This window comes from Calonectris borealis, chromosome 9 (assembly GCF_964195595.1).
Source record: "Calonectris borealis chromosome 9, bCalBor7.hap1.2, whole genome shotgun sequence".
Classification (NCBI taxonomy): Eukaryota; Metazoa; Chordata; class Aves; order Procellariiformes; family Procellariidae; genus Calonectris; species Calonectris borealis.
The window spans coordinates 18,316,143-18,338,475 of record NC_134320.1 but is presented as its reverse complement, the minus strand read 5'-3'; the positions used below and the strand labels follow the sequence as shown (position 1 = coordinate 18,338,475).

Here is a 22,333-nt window from a genome sequence, read left to right as displayed (position 1 = left end):
TTTGGATGGTCGTAATCAAGCTTCTAGATACTGGTGATCTCAGTGAAAGACGGAGAACAACTGCTCAATATGCAGCCCATCAACTCTCTGGGAGAAACTCCAGCAGAGTTTCTTGAGCTTTCCTCAAGTCCCTGGTAAGGTTAGCTCTGATATTTCCCTTCCAAGAGCCATTCAGCACTGTCAGTCTCTACCAAAAAGATACATCATCTCAGAAATTCTCTAACTAGTAAACAAAGAGAACGGAAATTCCACATCTCTACCCTCCAAATTGCTCATACGGTTAGTAGTCAAATAAAGCCAGTTTGCGAGGATAGAGAAAAGGAAACAATTCCAGTTTCTTCCCTCTGCCTCCACATTAGTTTTCAGACCTTTTGTTTATTCTTCTTGAAGCCCATCAGAGTTCTGCAGCCACCCTTTTGGAAGTATCAAGTTAAGTAGGGCAACAGTGTTATTCAAACAGCTCTGAAAGACATTGGAGCTTCCTTGCCATTGATTTACCTGAGAAACTGGTCACTGGTTGTACCACAATGCATAAAGGAGTTTGCTATAACCGTTGCTGTATGACACACGGAATTCCGCACTGCATCCTGAAAGAACAAAAACAGTCTCACCAGTCAGCAAAAGATATGCCCTAGGTCGCTTAATATGCTTGCCAGTACACTAGAAAAATGGATTGTAATTATGCTCAATTTAACTGGCAATTTCCCTTTAATCAAAGTTAATAGATCGTTAATACATTCTAACATATCCTCAACCCATCTTTCCAGTGCAAACCAATCCTTTCCGTGAGTTTCTGTCAGAGATGTGATTACATCAATTGCAGCTTAACTGAAGAACCCCCCCTTTTGGTTCCCAGAACTGAGCACTGCAGAGCGTGTGCTGCTGATATTTTCAAGTCATCCCTGGAACACTATGCAGGATCACTCCCAAGCACTTAACCAGCAGATGGAAAAGATTTTCCAATACATTTGAAGTGCCTCCTGAAATAGATGAGCCCACTGACAGGCATCCCCTACCATTTTTGCTGATGATGTGCATCTTATATCACGTATAAAACACTTCTCCTATGGTTTCTAATAATCATTTAGCTTAAGCGAGTCTAATTTACCTATAAGTTTTCATTTGCCCACTCCTGAGTGACACTTTCCAAAACAAAACCAGGTATGCAATTCACTAGCACTGCCTACATTACAATATCTGATCTGTTTTGTCTTCAATGTGGAAATATTAGTCTCTGAGCACGTATCAGGATTTCTTTAGCCAAGCTGAAGGTGTGGTCTCACATAATACCTCAACCAAGATGCCAACATACTGTAACCTACAGTCCTGGCTGACTCCCTCCCTCCCCAACCAGCAGCATTTGCAATGGATCAGCCACGGAGCTGGAGGGCGAGTTCGTCCATCTTACTGACCAGATGGAAAACAAACCCACCAAAAAAAGCGGGGAGAAAAGGATTAGTTTCTGTAACCAATTGGGGGGGGGGGGGGGGAAATGCTAATAGCAGCCTGTCATTAGGTCATACTAGCTGTACGTTGAAACAATCTGATTATATGGCCTTCTTTGGGTGTAAGCAGCTCTTCTTCAGCCCCACAGGTTCAAGTTTTAAATATTAATTTATTATGACAAACACAGATTTATATCCTCAAAACCCAGGGAGGCCATGCTAAAACATAAGATGATGTTGTAAAGTAACAGCAACGTGGTCAAAACAAACACAGAATGAATCAGATGAATCCAAGACAACCATATCTAACAAAGCCTCTTACCTTTGTGTTTTTGAGGATCATGAGGTCCGTATTGTTGTTTCGTATTAAAAACTGCAGATGTAACTCAATGGCCATTTCCCCACTTAAAATTTTAATCATTTTTGAGATCTGGTCCTTAGGCTCTGGGTTCTTCACATACAAGCAAAAAGAGGAAAAAACATGAGAACCCAACTACGGCTCTGTTAAAATACAGTTCATGAGAAGCAACTCTGGTACATTCCCACGACCATATTCCAAAATCTATCAGGTTTTAGGACTACAAGGACATTGTTTCTGCCCTTGCTGCACAAGCCCAAACCTCCCAGATATTCAAGCCCCTTTGTGAACAACAGTCCAGGTGGGAGAAGAGACTCTTTGAAAAGAAATGTATTCTTTCACTGAAAGCAAAAGGATATGAGTGACACCTGATATTCTGCAAGCTCCTGTTTGGCCTTACAGATACGAGTCTCCTGCAAGAGGCAACCACTTTTATAAATATGAACCTGTATTTCCATGGAAGTTTTAATGGAGAGCACCACAAAGCCACAACACTTTGCATGATCCTGCTGAGCTGCAGCATCATTCTTACGAGCTACAAGCTTTATTAGGAACAAAGGCTAGTAGAACTAGGAATCTCTAATACATTAATCTTCCAGAGCTCTTTGAGAAAGCCTCCTTCTTCCTCATGATGGAACAGTTTCCACAGATTAAGTTCCAATTGAAGTCCCTTCTGAGCAGGGTGAAAAGTACATTGCAGCTCTTTGTGCTGACATTGTTAGCTGGTCAGAGACCAGCCAAGCATGAGTAGTTCAGCCCTTAAACTAATCCCCTACAATTATTTCTTTGTAATCAGCATTCTGAATTGTGGAAGATTAAACTCAAGAACCTTTCTGGCCACATAGATCATTTTTATGTACTTGTCCCTTGACACAGTCAGCAATGCCAACGCAGCAGAAACTGATTCAAGACACCTTTGCTGCACAAAAGCATTGTTTACAGGTTCCTTGATGGGGCAAGAAACTCGACCTCTTTTGTTTTCCTTGTGGAATTTTAAGAAAACACTTCTGTTTGCCCTTGATGAATTTTTAAGTGACCTGCAAGAATCTGTCGGATTCCCAAGTCTAGTTTGCAAACATGCACCATGGGGAAAAAGAAAAAACAAAAACTTGTCTTGGGTTTTACTTTCCTCTCTAGTAGCACTTCCTTTCCTCAGCATTAGAAGTGTCACAATTGCATTAGCTATTCTACATGCTGACCTCACTTTCTCCAATACTTGGGAAAAGGAACTAAACAAAAAGATTCAAACCAGCTGGCCCAGCAACACAGCCACCATGCTAGCCAGAGGCAACACCTTCCTCCTTCATGGAAAAGAAGCTACGTTACGTCAGCATCCCCTCGTACCATTCCTGCAGAACAGCATCAGTTCTATCCAGCCGGAACTACAGCTGGATTTCAGAAGAAGAAGAAAAAAATGCATCAAGCTAATTGATCAGCTAAGGTTCTCAGCAGCAGTTGAATTTCAGGCCCTTTCTTCTGGAAAGAGTTAATTATTTCAATATCAACAAAAAGCAAACATGTGAGCCAGATCCTTCTGTCCTCTTTTTTGAAGCTCAGTAATTCCCACCAAAATCTACCTACTTCCCACTCTCCCCCAACTTTCAGTATCTGAACTGAACAAGTATCTGTCAGATATTTGGTCCTCAGAGATCATCTGTCACCTTGTCTCCAAGGAAGACAGAAGTGGAATTCCATTCTTCATTAGCCAAATCAATTTAGCAACCCCAGAGATTCAAAGAGAACACATAAGAAAAACTAAGCAAGGCATATTTTGGAAATGGCACTTACAATTTCTGCAGACTTCCCCGCACAAGTGCTTCCTGGTTTCTCTTCTGCTTCCATTGCATCACTGAAATAAAATAAAAATGAAAAATGCAACCCAGTTCATGACTCATAACTAGTCAAGCACTATAATTATGGCTGAACGCTGTTCTGAAAAAGTAGCCTGGGATTTGGGGATGACGTCTGGAAACAGGACTTTGACAAGACAAGGGCTTACTATCTGGAGGTCACTGAGAAGCAAACTCCTCCCCAATTCAATTTTCAGGGAACTTGAAGACAAAGGCCTGTAAAACCCCACCCTCTTATTCCATCTATAAAGACAACAAAAATAGAGATGCTTATAGGGAATGAACAGACAGAGACAGGTAAGAAAACAAGGTCAACAAATAAGGCAGCAAGGATAATTATATCCTCACCCGGAAGCCTTGAGCTCATCACTATTAGGATGGATGCTAGAGTGTTGAAATGGAAATGAAACATATTAAGCTGTTGTTAGCACCTTGTCCTAATGCTTCACAGGCTGACTTATAAATTATTCTGTGCCTTTCCTTTTATTTCACTGGAAAAGAAGAGAGGAGAATGCTTGCTATGCCTATATCACTGATTCAAAAGCATTTAGACCCAGTTTCTCACAGCTGCATAAGCCCTTATATTTAACCAGCCTTGATCTAGGCAGCGTTCTCCATCACACACTATCAAAGACAGTGCAGGGATCAGGTTGTGTACAGACATGACAGCTCTGGTGATTAAAGAGCAGATGGAGCACGAACTTCTTCCATGCTGCCCCCAAGCTGGGCAGCAGCCTTTGTATAGCTCGGCCAATCCTCTAAAAACAGAGGTTTAAAACAAAACTATCTGTGTCAATTACCCGTAAGCCATCAAAAGAAGAAATAAAGAAGATAGCATGGTTGGTACCAATTTTGGTTTTCTTAACAGCGGCTTCTTGCAGCTAAGATCCAGTTTTAAATGTCAGGACTTTAACAAAACTCAGACTAGATTTGAACTAGCTCTTTTTAACTGCAAGTACAAAAGGGTCTCTAACACTACAGTATCATCTGAGCTCACTCTTCCCACAAGCAGGTAGCAGATCACAAGCTATGATGTGAAACCGAACTTGCACATAGCTGCGATGAGCTTTTTGCTTAAACTCTCCCCTTCCTTGGCTTTACAAGTTGCTGCAAAGACCACACAACATCAGAGTGTTCCCGAGCGATTCACACTATGGCTTAATGAACTACTGCTCATTAGCTGAGCCACAGGAACTGCACCATGCTTACCTCAGCTGCAAAGGAAAATGCATTCTTTCAAACAACAGTGGATTCTGGTAATATACAATTTTGCCCTGAGCAAATAGCATGTTTTGTCTATTACCGTGACTTAAATGAAGGGGAGTAACTTGATTGCCTGTAATGGGCATGCATACACAGAACAGGAGGCTCCATCAGAGCAGGACTGTAACCGAAAAATTACACCTCTTCTCAAGCCAATCTCCCCACCTGTCTTTCTCCAATCCAGGGACGGTGCCGGTGTTGGTGGATCCAGGCACGGAGGCAATAGGAGTGCCAACCGTGCGGAGATTCTGGATCACAGAAGACAAAAACTGCTGGCTAGCACTTTCGTACAGATCAAAGCAAATTTGGTAGGCCATGAGAAGGTTATCTTCCTTCACCAGTTTTTCCAAGATGTCGCTCACAGCCTGTGGGTCATCCAGAAATATCAGGCACTGAGTGGGAGGAAGGGAGAACAGAAAAAAAAAAAATCAGGAGAAGACATTATATACTTCAGAATGAAAAAGCAACACTACCCAAGGCCACACTCCATTTTCCCCATTCCCTCATCTGCTGCTTCCACAGAACACCCCTTCAAAGAAAGAAAAATTCTCTCTCTCTCATAGAAGATAATAGAAATCTTTGAAGAGTTTTCATAGGTCAGTTTAAAAACAAGACCAAGTATTACAAATTCAAGACACGCCATTCAAGCCTTCCTATTTCTGCTGCTTTATCTTTGGAAACTGACAATGTTGTCCTACTAAACACAGAAATTTCAAAAGCACTTTAAAAAAGCATCAGTCATTTTGTAGGGATGTCCCGGCTAAAATGGAACAGGCATAACACTCCTGAGTCACATGTACATGGCACACCAAGATTGGCAAAGGCCTGAGAACATCTGAGTAACTTCATAACTGGTTGTCTAAACACTTTCAGACAATAGCTTACCAAAAACCAAAGCACTATAAATGTTCTTTGGAGGAATAAATACAATTCCAAGCTGTGAACCTACCATCTGATACTCCCTACATAGGCTCGAAATATTCTGTCGGAGTTGTCTGTGTCCCCAAACTGCCTTTGAACGTGTTTCTTTCTTTATAAATTGACCAAATGTGCAATATTTGCATCTCTTTTTCAAATTGATCTCACTTTGATAAATATTTGAAGCACACGACCAGGAAAAGATATTTCATTTAACTGAATAAAAAACAGAGATCAGGTAGATGTCAACTCAAATACATCTAAAGAAGAGTAACTTTTGATTGACCTTTAAACATCATTCAGAAGTTTACCTGGCACACATTGATGAAGTCTGGTTTCTCCAGATTCATGTAGATTTTAACTAGAACTCTCAAGACTTTATTACGGAACTGTTTATTCTGCATCAAAGACATACAGAGCTTCAAGCTGTAGGCTAGCATCCCAGGCACATCATTCTGAAATAAAATTCAGGGATATCAGGTCTGGGTTTGGACTGACAAGCAGGATTTAGAAATTAAAATAAAGTTACCTCCTTTCTATTTTAAAAAGCAGAGCAAAAGACATGCACATATAAGCCTTCACAGTTTCCTTTCCTATTTTCAGAAAAGCTTATATGCAGGTGTATTGCAGTTTAAAGAAAAAAATACTACCAAAATGTACAGGACCAATATTTAATTCAGTAGTTAAAAGATGCAAAAGATTCATTTAAAAGTTCAATACCTATTTTCCCTTCTTCACCTTTCTTGTTTGAATAATCATTCTCGAATGCAGTGAAATTCACTGCACTAACATAAAATATCAGCAAACAAACCATGCACCAAGGAAAGATCCCCAACACACCTATTTCTTGCTAGAGACTGAGAAACAGATTTGGTTACTAGACTTCAGAAAGGTAATTTGAAATGAGGGATTTATAATGGGCAATTAAGATAGTACATGTATAGGACAGCAAACAGAACAGAGTAAGCAAGATGGATGCCTTATGATTATCATTCCTGTATACAGAAATGGGAGACATCCAAAAATATGGGAAAGCTGTAAAAAGAAAAGTCGTAAAATTTAAAGGATTTAAACCACGTGTCTGGCATATGATTTGAGATACTGCAGCATAACAAGATCACACACAACCGCTGAGCTGCTGCAAATGACAACAGGCAAGCTTCTCTTACTGCCATTACTAACGACTTACCTTAAACTCTCAGTGAAAGACGTTAAAGCCAGACTGTACTGCCTTGCAGTCAGGGCAGGCTGAGACTGCACACAGCCACTTACTGAAAATGAGAGCAGCTCACCCAACTATGGGATTTTTTTGTTTTGTCTGCCATAAATAAATCACTTACCTAGCCCTAAGGATCCCTTCCCACAGTGAACTACAGCAGATGACAGGCACAACAAAATAAAAGAGGTCTGCCTAGTCCACTATCGTATCTCTGCTAGTAGCTGACAGGGAATACCTCAAGAAGAGGGCACATAGCCAGGTTTCCTGAGAATATTCTCCCAACAACTGGCAGCTCAGAGATTTCTTAAAGGAGGTGCCTCTCTATACTTGATAGCCCTGAGTGGCTCTGCCTTCCGTGAACATGTTGAACCAAACACCCCTGAGTTTTACCTTTTATTCTGTTCATACAAAACAGGGAAGTTCCATAGCAACATGGATCTTGCACTTCACTTCTGGATCTATACCTGGAAGAGACTAGCTACGTGCACCTCCTGTCTCTTGCACATACCGATTCAAGGATGGTTTTCTCAAAGATGTCCAGCCTGCGTGTCTCTAGAGCAATGCCAATGGCCTGCTTGTACTTGTGGTCATCCAAACACCGCTGGAACATTTTGTTCACTATCCCTTCTAGCCTTTCATCGACAGGTTTCTTCTCCCCTTCTGGCAGCTCCGCATTCTCCACGCACTGCTTGGTATAGTGGTCGATACATTTTGCTGAAAAGATATTGAACAAATATACGGGGGGAAAAAGTCAACTTCCTAGATATTTGCAGGTTTTTTACAAATGAAGAGACCGTATGTGCACACACACATTCTACCAGCAAATACAGCATATGGGAAACTACACAAAGGTGAGGCACAAGAACTATTTGTATAGTCATACACAGATAGTAGTGGAAGATACTTATATTCTCTCCTAACAAACTCTGATTTTAGTGCTGAAACCAAGTAGATATTTTTAAAGTAGAACCAAGGAATGATCTTCATTCAAGTGGCATGATATTTTAAATAAATGAGGAAACAGCAGTAGAAGACTTCCTAGCTCCACTGTAAGCACTAGCTGGGGACACTGAAAGTCAGTCCTGGTCCATGATATGCTGTACAAGGTAAGTGATACCAGCAGACAAGACTTTTAAAAAACATTCAAATTATACATGCATTCAACATCTGACTTGCTATCTTATTAAGGGTGATAAAAAAAACCTGTACCCCTCAGTTAGGTGTGCATCTACACTAATTAGCCGATTATTTCCAAAGTTATGCTGAAATTGATAATAACATTAGCACACACATGAGAGAAAGGGCAATAAACAACCAAAGCAACTTTCCTATTAGGAACTCGCAATAAGAAAAAGGGTTAAGAATAGGAAAAAAATGCCAGAACCCCTAAGTCAGTTCCATTACAGAATCCCAAAGCAAGTAAAACCTCAAAGTTACGGTAGTTTTGACAACACAAGAGCTTTTCTTTTGCAGCAACAGTTGTTTACCAATGATCGTCTCCACATATTCCGAGTTGTCATTGACATTGAAGAGGTCACCTGCTCCCAGCGCATAGTTCAGTGATTCCTCAAAAGCTCCCAGGTGGTAAAAAACTTTAGAAGCAACTAGAGCAGCAAATTGCCGGCTCCGAAAGCCCTCGTCTTCATAGAGAACTTCACTGCAAAGAAGAGAGAGAAGAGCATCAGCTCTGCGTGCTCAGTTCTCTTTAAGGCCACATGACAGCTTGATCGAACTTGCATCTTTGGGACTACAGCTCCAACCCCACATCCACTTAGATTAGTGCTTTCCAGAAAATATGGAGCTAGATGCTGTATTAGCCCGTATCAAGCAACCAGAACTACATCCACTTCATATCTCATATTCTTTTTAAGCAGCACACCCTGAAGTAATAACTGTCTTCTCTTACATTTTGTCCACTGACTCAGAGATTTCTGCCCAGAAGTCATTGACAACAGCATTCAACTTGTGAAGAGCAAACTCCTACAAAAAATAATGAAGAGTTATATTACATAAAAAATACATTTATTACCTCTCCCCAGTAAAAATGAAGTACCACCTAAGACTGATATCATAAACACTGACCCATTTCAACAGCAAATTCTATTTTAAAAGATCTTTGCAAACATTCACTAATCTTTGCAAGTCCTTTGCAAATAAAGGGCTGTTCATTTAACAGGTAAGACAACCCTGATGTTCCTTCCCATGGCTTCTCTGTGATGAATGACTGGCTAAAATGACTGATAGGTGAAATTCATTAAAATGCAAAGCTTTCAAAGTCTTTGTGGCAACCTTTGTGTGACACATAGAATTGGCCTGTGGTCTATGCCAGCCAACTCTATTTGGACACAGTACTTAGCAGAGAAACAATATCTGGACTAGAATCAGCCCCACTTGTAATCAGTTCAGAGCAAAAGCAGGATCTATCACCACTTACATATTTTTCCAAGCAAAACATTTAGGGGATTACCAACATTACAAGATGCACCTCCTCCTTCTAAAAGGGGCTACATTAACTGTTCAAGTAATCAGCAAGCATCATCAATACACCACCTCTAAGAGTGTTTGGTGTTGTCCTACGGATTCATATACTCTGTGGACTTAAAGTTTCTGTTGCTGTTTTCTTCTCCTACTACTATTGTGATTTTTTTTTCCAAGTGAAAACTGTAACTGTGATTTTGTTTTACATCACTTAAATTATGCTAAAAACTTGAAATATTCTTCAGCTTTGAATTTTATGGAGTCAAAATGCAGCCTCTGGAACACTTTTAAGTAACAAAGCCCCATTGTCATCAGAGAGCTGGGAGCTTTGGTGAATAGAGATCTTTGCGTGTGAAGCTCCAGTTTGATCTATGTTCAAAACAAGGAAGTTTGCCATCTGTTACCATGTTATTTAAGCCCTTCCTTTCAGCTTTCAGGCTAGATATGATTTGGGGCCCACCTATTGCTGTTCAACCGTTAATTATTAAGATCCACTAATTTCTGATTTTAAGCTCTCAACATAATGCATTTGCTATTATTTGCTCCCAGATGTAAGAGCTTACCTTAAGCTGTGGCTCTTCTTCATCCAGAAGAGAGATAATTCCAGCTGCAAAACAAGATCATAGTCAGTTTTGGACTCTCTCTGTTTCAAAAGTAAACATGTTATTTAGTTCAAAACCAATAGAACAGGAAAGAAGGCTGCCTCCGAAATGCTGGTTTAAAATCTTCAGTATCAAAATTCAAAGATCAGACGCAAGTTTGTATTAAATATGATATAAAATAGTTCAGAATTTATAACTGAATAGGTACGCTGTCTATAAAAGGTAATCCTTCTTAGAGGAAAACATATTAGACAGGAACGCAGAGAATCTGGGATTTACTTCCAGCTCCATCATTAGTTTGCTGACTGCTTTCTAGCAAGTCACTTCCCACTTCCCCAAGGGGCATAAAGAAGATCATGTCAAAACATCCTAATTTTTTTCATGCCAAGGAAACAGGCCTCATGGCTAAGAGAAGATGCCATATCTCGGAGCTTTAGCAAGACTCCTGACGCTGCCCCAGAACATTTGTACAAACAGCTACAGAAATATTGTTTAACTGACATAACTGAAAGAGAGGTTCACAGTTATTTAGGGAGCTCAATCTGAAGAATGGTTCTAGATGGTTTCATTGTCAGACTGCAAAGACGCAATTGAAAGGATTGGAATAGGATGTGATCAAAGTCCAACACAATTCACTGCTTTTAATCTTTTATCTGTTGTACAGATTGGTAGCCTTTTTAAATCTAAATAAGACATCAAGTTGGAAAGGCCAGCAAGCCTACTGGAAGGCTGAACTGGGCTTTCAAAATATCTTGGCAAATCTAAAAGGAGAGTGTGCAGGTCAAAACTAAAATGTACAAATATAGAAAGGAATCTGAATAGTACAGTGGATTAAGATGAAACATGATCGATAATATCATATGGCTGCAGTGGGAGGCAGAGAACCCAAACTTCACACTGAGTTGTGTCAGTGAGAGCGCTTCTTGGCAGATATGTGAGGCAATCCTTCCCTCTGCTTGGCACCGACACACCTAAGTCAGACCACTGTGTCCAGTGCTGGGCACCATGTTTTAAGAGTTATGAGCAAACCAGGGTGTTCAGAACTGAGCAACAAGAACAAAGAGGTCTAGCAATCGGGACTTACGAAGGTTGACTGGAGGTCTGTAATTGGTTAGTCTACAGAAATCTGGGAAGGGTACAGAGTTCACACATGTACAGGGCAGCTGTCAGCAGAAAGAGAATAATCTGATCTTTGTGTCAGATATGAACAGGAATAGTAAGACCAAGCTTTATTTGGAGCTTCAAAGATTGAGGTGTGATAATAAGAAAAGTTTTCTGACAGTAAAACAGTTATTCGCTTTGTCTTCAAGGTTGTAGAATCTCCATTATCAGAGATTTTTTAAAACCAAGTTAGGCACATGGCTGCCAGCAACAACAACTGAAGAAGCACTAACATGGCCCTTAGGCAAGGAAGGCAGGTTCAGTAGCCCACCCCACAGCGCTCCTTCCAGCTGTTTTCTGCAACTCTACTCCACATGTATGTTTTGTTCTGTTTTTTCAAAATAAGCTCCTGCATTTACCTGATCTATCAGGAGGAAGCCATCTCACTCCTTTCAACATGCTGTTTCTACCTTTTTAAAACCCCTTTGAAATTAATTCCTACTTCTCCTCAATTAAAATAAGACTTAAACATAAAGCAAAGGGTTCAGAACAAGAAAGCTACTTGCAGACTATTATCCTCTGCACTGTTTCTCTCACAAAGCCACTGCCCGTCACATATTAATTTCTGGTCTGAGTACTTTTGGAAATACTTGTCATATTTTCTTACACTATGAAGTTCTTGTAGATCCAGAAACAGTGTTTGACATCTAATTCCTCACACACTTCATTAGCCTGAACTCTACACTGGCTTTTCCTCTGCAAGGTATTTGCGTTACTGATTCCCGCCAAAGTTCAAGTCTGCCTCTTCCCCCTTCCTCATTCCCTGCCGTACCTCCTACAAACCCCCACTGCCCACCGGTTCTATACTCCTCTGCGGTATTCACGTTAAGCAGGTGAAGACCTTCAGCTCACAGCTGCGGAGCACCCCAGTGTCTGCCAGGGCGCCGGCAAAGCCACCAGCGCGCCCTCATCAAGTACCGGCAGGAGGTGGACACGGCGCCGGGACGGGCAGGCAGGCAGCCGCCTCTGCCCCCCGCTCCTCCCCAGCGAGCCCGCCGGGGAGGCGGCCCCGCTCAGGCCACCGCCGCAGCCGGGGGAGAGCGGGAGGCCCGGGTGGGCACCGGGCACGGGGCAGCCCCCCGCCTCCCGCGGCTCAGGCTTAAAGCGCCGGTGGTGGCGAGTCGCCGGCCACCGGGGCGGCCTCCCGCTCCCACCGGGGCGCACGGCGGCTACCGGCCAGGGATGACCGGGGCGCGGGGAGGCCCCCGTGATGGGCGGCCCCACGGAGCGCTGCGGCCGGCGCCCCCGCGGCCTGCGGCGGTGCCCAGTCACGGCCCTGACTCAGCGAAACCCCGGCGGGGAACGCTAGCCCGCACCGCTCCCTCACCGGCCGAGGTGATCATGGTGTCGTCCGCTCGGCCCGCGGAGGGAGGTGGGGTCCGGTCCGGTCCGGTCCGGCCCGCTCCGGCCCAGGTGCGGTGGTGCCGCCGCCCGGGGTCCGCTCCGCGCCGCTGCCGCTCCGCCGCCGCCCGGCCCGGAAGTGCCGCGAAGGGCCCCTTCCGGCAGGACCCCTCGGCTCCCGGGAAAGGTGCCCGTCGCGATCGCCTGCGCGGGGTGGCAGAGAAACAGCCAGGCACGAGCGGGACAGCTCTGCCTCCGGGGGCCTCAGCCTTCCCCTGTCCCCTGCGCAGGCAGCGCGCGGGCCCCGCCAGCCCCGCGCACCTCACCGGCCCCGCACGGGACCCCACGGGCTCCTCCACCAACCCCACACGCTCCGCAGACCCCACACCGGGCCCGCAGGGCGGCCACCTCATGCGTGGCCTGGGAGGGTAGGGAGCCCTCCCCTGCCTGCGGCCTACTGCCTGGGGGCGGCAAGGGGGGCTGCAGGGCCAAGGGCTGTGGGATCCCCACGGGTGACCCCATAAATGCCCGTGGTTGTGCTGTGCCCAAACGGCTGCTCCTTCTGCCAGGCTGCACCGCGCGGGTGGCAGCTCCCCCCTGCTAGGACAGGCTGCCCGCAACGGGGTGGCATCTTTTGGGGCACAGGTGTGTCGCACGGCATTGCCGGGATCCAGGGTTTTAGCCCATGGATTTACCACCTCTTGCAGGCCGCCTCTGTGGGCCCCGACTCCCCTCACGTACCTTGTAGCCATGGGGAAAAGCCTCACCCAAACCCATTTCTCCTTAAAAAGGGAAGCACATGTACAGGTGCATTGGACAGCCCCTCACCGAATCCTCTTCCCCATCCATCACTTTGCGGCACAGGGCAGCGTCCAGATCTCCCACGCATACGCGTCCCTGAAGGTGCCCCAGTTGTGGAGGAGCATGGAGACATTTTGGCTCCTGCTTTGGTTCCAGTACGGACAGATGGGAAATTCAGGCTGGTGAATTCGCACCAAGGAAAACCCAGCTCAACAGCAATGGTGCTGCACAACAGGAGATCAAAGCGCCCAGACTTTGGCAGTACTGATTTCTCCCTGTTTCTACTAAATAGGAAAAAATACTTTCTGAAGGACTTGAATTCCTCAAGGAAACCTAATGGCCTCAGTTAGTGAATGTTATTAATGGCAGTTATCAGAGCCCTACCCACGATGCCAAGAGGGTCAGCCCTGCTCTTCTCAGACAACTGAGAAGGTCTCCAGCCTTCCCCACTGCCCACAGGAGAGCAGCCTACCTGAGCTGCACACAGACCAATTCTGCTGATCTTCTGGATACCGTATACTGGGGTCACTTCCATTCCCTCCCTTTTATTTAAATCAAGAGAAATATCAGTTAAACCATGCGTAATGCTACTGTAAGGATAACACCATGGCAAACAAAAACCAAACTGAAGTACGTCCCAATGCAGAAATTAAATGTCTTTATTCTTTACAGCAAGCACATAAGATAACAGTGCCCTTAAATTATTAAATCAGTTAAACATCTAAAACTATCTGCTACACCTCCACATGCCCAGCTAGTGAAAAAAAAAGAAAAAAAGAATTCCAGCACTTTTATTCCTCAGTCAAAGGAAAATAATACTTTTGGTTAAAAATATTCCCCCCCACACCTCCTAAACCCCAGGCAGTTCATCCGCTTCCACAAAAGTCTCACTGCAAGGGTAAACTTGCATGATTTACTTAAAAATTACTAGTAAATAAATCCATTGGATTTGTAGCACTAAGCTAGGTTTAACTGCAAATCTGTACTCTTGGGCCATCTCTTCATTGGTAAATTCTAGGCAGCAAAGACCAAATACTGCAAGAAAATAAAGATTCACCTCATCATACTGTCAAGTCCTACTGGACTCACCTAACCAAGGGCTTTACTGGGAAAGTACGTAACTGCCCAGCGACCTGGGCTCTGCTGTGAAGACGAGCAGAGGGGATCCACCGCACAGCAGACCTACGCGTGCATGCCAGGGACAGAGCAGGAGGATACCTTCATCTTGCTAAGATGCACTTACTACTCAGTGCTGAAGCCCGGGGTCATGAATACAGCCACCCACACCCACACATTTGTATTTTGCACCTGGTCATAAGCAAAGAAAACCTACAGAAATCTTGCAGACTGGAAGGAGAGCGGGTTCGGTGCCCTCTCTGGAGAGCATCATGCTCTGCCAATGTCAGCTGCCTCCTAGGTTCGCTCTCCCCAGCCCACACCACACAGGAAAGTATTTCTGCTGTGAAGAGATGACATGCGCTTCCCCAAACGCTGCTCGCATGGCCTTGGCATCCAGCTACTCCCTCCCTCCCACCGCCTTATGGGCAGCTACAGCACCTTACGGCTGCATTTCAGGCAAAGCTTTCCTATGTAGACCAAGCTATCCCAACTATCCCAACACATGCAAACAAGCAGCATGATAACACAGAGACTTGCTGAGCACACCTGGAAACGCTCCCCATCTCTCCCACTCGACCCCGCCAGCATGCCCCAGACACCCTCTGCCGCTCTCTCCCCACCAAAAGGGCAAAGCAGCACCATCACTAAAGGGACAGACTCTAAACCTGAAAGCTGCTAAGCTCTGCTCCAGCGCTACCATCATAACCCCAGTGAGGTAGGTAGGCGTTGCTGTCCCTATCCTACTGGTGGAGAAACTGAGGCACAGAAAAATGGTTTGTTGAAAAATGTTGATGATCGTGGCCATGAGCAGAGCTGGGTAAAAAAACCATCCCCTGCTCCACGTAAGCAGCTAGGGAGATGCTGAAGGCACACTGCTGGGAGAGAGTGCTGGCCGGAGCTGGCAGGACTGCAGACACTTCAGCTGCCACTGGGAAAAAAGCAGCCAGAGAGAGGACAGACATGCACGGAGGACATACCGACACAATTCAGCAGCTAACCCAGAGAACAGGTAGGCAGGACATGACGGGTTGAAGTTTCTGGTCTGAGCTGGATGAAACTCCAAAAGGACAGCCAGCCCCAAACAAAACCCAGCAGCTTGTGCTAAAAATAAAACAAGACCTAGTTTATGTTGCTTTAAAGTAAGAATAAAAAAGGTATTCTTAGCTTTATAGTAATATTCCTCATAATCCAAGGATTTGTAATTAATTGTATTGCCCCAGAGGCTACAGGCAGCCCTTTGGAACTACTTAAATAGATAATTTTTATATTTATTTATGAAACAGCCACATCTTGTTGTGCTGCAGGCCGCTTCCAAGACCTGCCACCACATGGCTGTGGAGATGTCCCAGGTAAGATGGGCCTCTCCCATAACCCCATCTAGCATCAGCCACACCTTAGTGTCCATCTGCCACCCCCTCCAACCCAGGCAGTCCATCAGTCAGTGGGCACCAGGACAAGCCAGAGGGATGGATCCTGCTCCCAAACCACACTCTGCTCCAGCTGCCATTACTATCAGCATCTTTTGCGTTATTCTTGCTACCTACAGTGGGCTGTTACTGCATTCTTCACACTACACCGTTACATTCAAGCCTTTTCAGTAGCTGGTAGATCTGAGACCTCATATTTAGTCCCACTGCAGTCTCCATGCCACGGTGTTATTTGTCTTTTTTTTTTTGCCTGACCAGAGAGAGGATGGGAACTTCAAAGCAGCAATAAAGCAGGAAAGCAAGGCAGCACAATCTGTTTGCCAGGGAGGCCAGCCCCGGCGATCTCAGCAGGGAGCTTTGCTCAAAATTAGAAAGCATTCCTCATTCTTCAAAGAGGTGGCTGCATTTCACACTCAAAGTCCCCGTGTCATCTCATCCAGGATGCAGGATACATGCCCAAAGGTCTTCTCAGAAGCTCAGTCCAGCAGCAGCTCCAGGCACCCCCGGGCAGCAGGGTGCAGCAGGGGATGGCGCTCTGGCACGGACCTCAGAGACTGTCGGCAGCTACAGAAGACCCTAGCGAGTTAAGCCGAGCAGCTTCTCCCCAGAGTGGTGAGTCCTCGGAGGAGAGGGTGAGTGGGCATGCACCAGCTCCTCCTCCCGCTGCTCCAAATCCACCAGGCAGATCCGGGACATGGACTGTGCTGGGTGCCCAGCAGCTCTAGGTGCCTGAGCCTCCAGCAGCTTCTTCGTAGTTTCCGTTGGGGGACAGGCTGGTCAGAGCCACTTCTTCCTTGGGGTCCTGCAGGTCATCTGCAAAGAGCAGAGAGGTCAGGGGAGATCTGAATGGGAAACCCTTCTTCATGCAAAATGCAATTTAAGATTAAAAGAAAGTATGGGACGAAGCAGTTGATATATACTCACAACCTAAGCACAGCTGATTTTTTTCGTAACTGATTTTCATTTTGTTTTGCAAACTCAACACTGCTTCAACAAACAAGGGTGATCTATGAGCAGCTCCTTGGCCTCCTGCGGTCTCAGCAATCTCAGAACAAGCTGCGTGGCCATGAGGCGTCACCTGCCTGGCACTGACAGCAAGATCAGGCACTTAAATTTTCCGACCCTAGAGGACATGTCTCAAAGCTGCACAAATTGGGCATTTCAGTTGTTTCCTCCAACCCTTATGCTTTTTAAGCATTTTATGTGTTTAAGAGGCATTTGGACAATGCCCTTAATAACATGCTTTAACTTTTGGTCAGCCCTGAAGTGGTCAGGCAGTTAGACTAGATGATCATTGTAGGTCCCTTCCAACTGAAAATATTCTATTCTATTCTATTCTATTCTATTCTATTCTATTCTATTCTATTCTATTCTATTCTATTCTATTTACAGTGAAGGAGCTTCGCCTCCTCTACGTGCTCCATAGAGCAGTCTGGATCTCCACACCACGCACCTTGTAGCCTCCTGCATGGGGGCACTCCTGCAAAAAGAAAATCACTGCTGGGAAAGGCAAGCAGAAGTGCCAACGGTACAGCAAAGGCTGAACACTAGACTTTTCGTTACCTGAACAATTTCCTTTAGAATCAGGGAGCCCAAGGCTGACTGCCCTCTTCCTCCTCCCCGCCAGCCCCAAACGCGAGTGGTTTGGGAACACTCCTTCCAGCCGTGTTTGCAGAAAACATCACGTAAGATCAGGGTGATGCTTCCAATTCATTGTTTAGACAGACAGCAGTTCTGCTGCCAGAAACTCCAGCAAAACGCAGCTGAGTTCAGCAGTGCTCCCAGGGGTCTAGTTGGACTCCGGACCCGGCATGGTTTTATTTAGACAAGCAAAAGGTCAGAAAACAGGGAGACGGCAACACAGCAGCCAGATGTGCGCTGGTTGTCTTCAGGTTCTGGCCAAACCACATCCAAGGAAGAGACGTCAGCTGTGGAGCTGGAAATAGCTTAAGGAGGCCACCAACAGGGGTTTGGGCACCAGGACCACCACGGAGTTGGTGAGGAACCTCTGACAGTCACAGCAGGAGTACAAGCAAGGGAGCTGGGCATACCTTCATGAACATTGTTTGCAGCTTTTGCTTCGTGACCTTTTCTCCAGCTCCTCCGGCTCCAAGAAATGCACCGCAGGAAGGATGGGAGCCTCCACCTCTCCCTGTCTTTCCCCTCTTCTGGATAAACCAGAGAAGATGATCTCAGACCAGCAGCGGGTCAGCCCTGCTGCTCCCCCACCTCCCCGCTGCTGACTCGCAACATTTCCCCTCCACGAGCCCGACTCCTCACAGCAAAACCGGGTCTACTCCACAGAGCCCACCCCTGGAAAGCACAGAGCAGCTCCTGGCAATCCTTATTTCAGGCTGAAACCTCTCTGCTACCCTGGAAATTTGTCCCTGGTGTCGGTTTCTACTTTGCCACCTTGCTGCCAAAACCATCCTGGATGCAGCAGCCCCCAGAGCGAGCAAGAAACCTGGCAGGAGCTCAGCCAGCACATGTGGCAAAGCTGGGGACTGACACGGTTAGGGCATTCCTGCAGAAGGAAGTTTTTCTTTTGTATTATCACACAGCTTCTGCCACATCAACTTAATTACTGCTCCCCACTTTATTAAGCAATTCCTCCCTCCCCGGGAGACCTGCTGGATACGCAGACTTGCAGCAGGCTGAAAACTACAGCTGTAACTGCTTGCAAAATGCAGAAAGCATGTGGCCTCCATTGACGTATAGTATTCTGGAGGACAGCAAAGGTCACAGCAAGTTACTACAGGCTTTCAAGCCATTATAGTAAAACACTACACCAGCTTATTTTATATGGCCTCCAACAGCAGCAGTTCAGCATTTCCATCAAAATATCGTCCAGCCTTTCACCTCCTAATCAAACAACAAATGATAACCCACTTCAGCGTCCTTCAGCTTATCAAACTGTTGCGACACTAAAGGGTTCACAGAGGCAGTGTTTCCTGTCAGTCAACAAACCAAAAGCTCCAGCCGTAAACACATCCCCTCCTCGCAGTGCGTGGGGACTCTGGACACCACTGAGGCATGACAGGATAGCAGCCCAGCACATTTCTGCTAAGACCCGAGAAATGCAGGAACCCCATTGCAATTCCTGTCCCAGCTCCACCACACAAATAACAATGTCCCGGACCTTCCCAGCATGCGGCGGGGGGGGAGCTGCAGCTCCAGAGCAACTGTCACGGGCAGAGCTGAGCAAGCCAGGTGTGTGGAAGAGGAAGAGGCTTTGAGGCTGAGCCGAAATAAAAAGGGCACAAGCACACGTACACAGAGCCTTACACTCTGCACACGTCCCAGCATCCTTATCTAGATGCAAGAGCATCTTTTGTCAGCTTAGGACAAGCCCCTTTCAAAGTCAGGAGGGGAAACAAGACAAGCTCAGCCCCGACCGAGGACATGTTTATGGTGGCATCCCTAGAACCTGCTTTGCAGGGTGCTCCGCAGCCCCACGCCCATCTTTCCCACAGTCCTCCCTCACATTACATTAAGGATATTATTCCCCTTGTGCTTTGCTTGTGGGGAAAGCCACGGGGCGAAGGAGACCAGGCTGCAACGAAGCTGTGTCTGGCACTGCCAGGTCCCCAGCTCTCCAGCGGCATGGCTACGCCTGAGATCCCTCTGGCCGCATGGAGATTTCGGAAGGTAGCGCTCACAGGGGCATGGAAAGAAGCTGCCCCTGCCTAAGGTTGAACCCTGCAGCTGATGAGCATCCTCATTACACATGCAGGTCCTGGAACACTTACATGACTAAGAGCACCAGGCAGTGCATCAGAGGTGAATTAAAGCAACACGCCGAGTCCTTCCACCCACCATGCTTATAAAGCACACACAAACAGGCTGCAACACCTGCTCCAGCTCCTTCTGCTCCTCTTTCTCCCCTGCTGGCTGCTATGCTGCTTCCATGTCTGCATAAAGGACAAAGCCACAACTAGCCACAAAAACACATGTACTGAGCCACGCGCCAGCAATGTGCTGAGGTAGGAAAAGGTCACGTATGCAGGGATGTTCTTCTGCTTCTGCAGCTGCTGTCTGGTTCTGCAACCAGAACTGGAGGGCTCACTGATGTCTGCAAGCACACCAGAAATTCTTGCAGCAGGAACAATGTGAGGAAGACAAAAGCCCATGAAAGGAGAGAAGCTGGAAAGGGGATCATGCGTGCCTCAGTACAAAGGGTTGGCAGAAGATGGTCCTGCACCTTCACAGTGGGTCCCAGCCATCTCAAAGCTCCACAATGTTCAGATCCAGGATTCTGGACTGAGCTGATGGAAAGAAGCACGTGAGCTGCAGCAGCTCTGGGATCCCAATGTGGTCAATGTGGTGCTGGATCCCTCGGGGTTAAGGCAGCGAGAGAGCAGAACACCAGAGTCCCTGGAAATGATGGGGAGCAAGGGAAAAGTGGGAAAAAATGAAAGAAGGGAAACAGCCCGAGACAAGCAATGCGAAAGATTAAAGTGAGCCTGGGCTGTTTTGTGTGGCTGCTGTGAGGGCAGAGCCTGCCCCGCTGCCCATCATCCTGCATTTGCACACAAACGTGACTCGCCTTTCGCCCCAGGGCAAGTGCTGTTCCTCAAGGCCTGTTTGACACCCAGCTTTCATCCTGCCATCCTCACGTTGCTTAAACTGGCCACCAGCTGACGTGTGGTTTTAAACCCAAACACCCACTTGCTGTTGTTCTTAATCATTATGCAAAGCCAGCACAAAGCCTGCACACCACCCGCAGGAAGGTCAGGTCCTGCCTGCACCCTACAGCAAGGGCTGCACCCCAATCCTGCGTCCCCAGAAACGCACATCTATAAGCATCGATGGCCACCATGTCACAGCCGTCAACTGCAACATCCCTGCGATCCATGAGCTGCTTTAGTGCTTCCCAACCTGCTGGGAAGTTTGTCCTTCCCAGCTGCCAGAACTGGGAACCCCACCAGAAAGAGGCAGATCCCATTGGGAAGGCTCTAATCCAACCACCATGAAAAAGATCCCATTGGCAAAAGCCAGATCTGATCGGGGGGGAAGATCCCATCAGGAATGCTCAGATCCCAATGGGAAAAGCCAGATCCCATTGGGGTGTGGGGGAGATCCCATCAGGAGTGGTCAGATCCTGTTGGGAAAAGCCAGATTCCACTGGGGTAGGGGGGGAAAGATCCCATCAAGAATGGTCAGATCCCATTGGGATGGGGTAGAACCCGCCGAGGACGAGATCCCAACGGAAAACGGGGCAAAACCGATTGGAAAAGCCCGGTCCCCCCCGGTACCTGCGGGGTGCTGCAGGGCGGCCCGCAGGGCGCGGCAGGCGGCGGCGCGGCAGTCGCGCAGGGCGGCGGGGCTGCCGGGGCTGTACCGGGCCGCCTGCACCGTGCCGGGCGCCGGGAAGTGCCGCCGCAGCGCGGCGTCCAGCACCGCCGCGTCCTCCCCGTCCCCGCCGGGCAGGAGGACGCCGACGACGGCGGGCAGCGGTGCCGGGGGCAGGCGGCCGCGCACGTCCCGCACCACCTCCCGCAGGCGGACCCGGGCCCCGCGGCCCCGCGCCGCCCCGCCGCGGCACAGCACCAGCAGCAGCCGCGCTCCCAGCGCCCGCCGCCCGCCGCCCGCCCGCCGCTGGGACCGGCACCCCGGCACCGGCACCGGCCCCGGCCCCGGCGGCGCCTCGTCGCCCAGGAGGTCGCGGGCGAAGGCGGCCATCGTGGCCGCCGTCGGGGCCCCCTCCGCCACCTCGGCCACCAGCAGCACCGCCCGCCGCCCGCCCGCCCGCTCCACCAGCGCCCGCAGCTCCTGCAGCTCCGCCGCCGCCATCCCCCGCCGCCGCCGCGCACCCTGCCCGGCACCGCGCACCGCCCCCGGCACCGGCACTCCGCACCGCCCACTGGCCCCGCCACCCGCCCCTGCGCACCGGTCCCTCGCACCCTGCATCATCCCCGGCCCCGTACCCGGGCACCAGCCCCAGCGCCGCCTCCCCCGCGCCAAGCACCTCCCCGAGCGCCGGCCCCGACTCAGCGGGGCGGGGGGGTGTCAAGGGTACCGCCTTGGTGCAGGGCCGCCTGCAGCACCTCCAGCCCCGTCCCGGAACCGGCACCCCCCCAGCTCCCTCTGGTGAACAGCCCTGCCCGGTGGGCGCAGCGGAGAGGGTCCTAGAGGGGACCTGGGACCCCCAGATGTGCCACGCAACCACCCCGGAGCCCTTGCACACGCCTCCTGCGAGGCTGGTCCTGTTACCAGTGGGGAGGTGATAAAATCCAGGCAAAAACCACGCGCTGTGGAGGGGCTAGGAGGCTGAGAGGGGGATAAGTGACGGCTGTGGTGACTACAAAGTGGGACACACACAAGACCTTGATAGAGGAGCAGCTGATCACG

General features: G+C 47.9%; 2 protein-coding genes across 3 annotated transcripts in view; both read right to left on the bottom strand.

Moving 5' to 3' along the window:
* The window catches only part of PSMD1 (proteasome 26S subunit, non-ATPase 1), a 74,118-nt gene extending 61,341 nt beyond the window's left edge, over positions 1-12,777 (bottom strand). For both annotated transcript variants that reach the window (XM_075157142.1, XM_075157143.1), the window contains exons 1-10: positions 12,622-12,777; positions 10,095-10,138; positions 8,960-9,033; positions 8,541-8,710; positions 7,562-7,767; positions 6,146-6,289; positions 5,082-5,308; positions 3,592-3,652; positions 1,768-1,896; positions 499-587 (exon numbers count right to left, since the gene is read on the bottom strand). In XM_075157142.1, coding sequence (XP_075013243.1) covers positions 499-587; positions 1,768-1,896; positions 3,592-3,652; positions 5,082-5,308; positions 6,146-6,289; positions 7,562-7,767; positions 8,541-8,710; positions 8,960-9,033; positions 10,095-10,138; positions 12,622-12,637 — 1,160 coding nt within the window. In that variant the 5' untranslated portion in view covers positions 12,638-12,777. The remainder of the gene's footprint in view (positions 1-498; positions 588-1,767; positions 1,897-3,591; positions 3,653-5,081; positions 5,309-6,145; positions 6,290-7,561; positions 7,768-8,540; positions 8,711-8,959; positions 9,034-10,094; positions 10,139-12,621) is intronic.
* A 1,300-nt stretch (positions 12,778-14,077) lies between these two features.
* On the bottom strand, positions 14,078-21,775 carry C9H2orf72 (chromosome 9 C2orf72 homolog). Its single transcript, XM_075157177.1, has 3 exons — positions 21,238-21,775; positions 18,034-18,150; positions 14,078-16,795 (listed from the first exon to the last, which is right to left on the bottom strand). Exons 1-3 carry the CDS (start codon positions 21,773-21,775, stop codon positions 16,704-16,706), a joined length of 747 nt encoding a protein of 248 aa, XP_075013278.1. The 3' UTR covers positions 14,078-16,703.
* Positions 21,776-22,333: the final 558 nt, after the last annotated feature.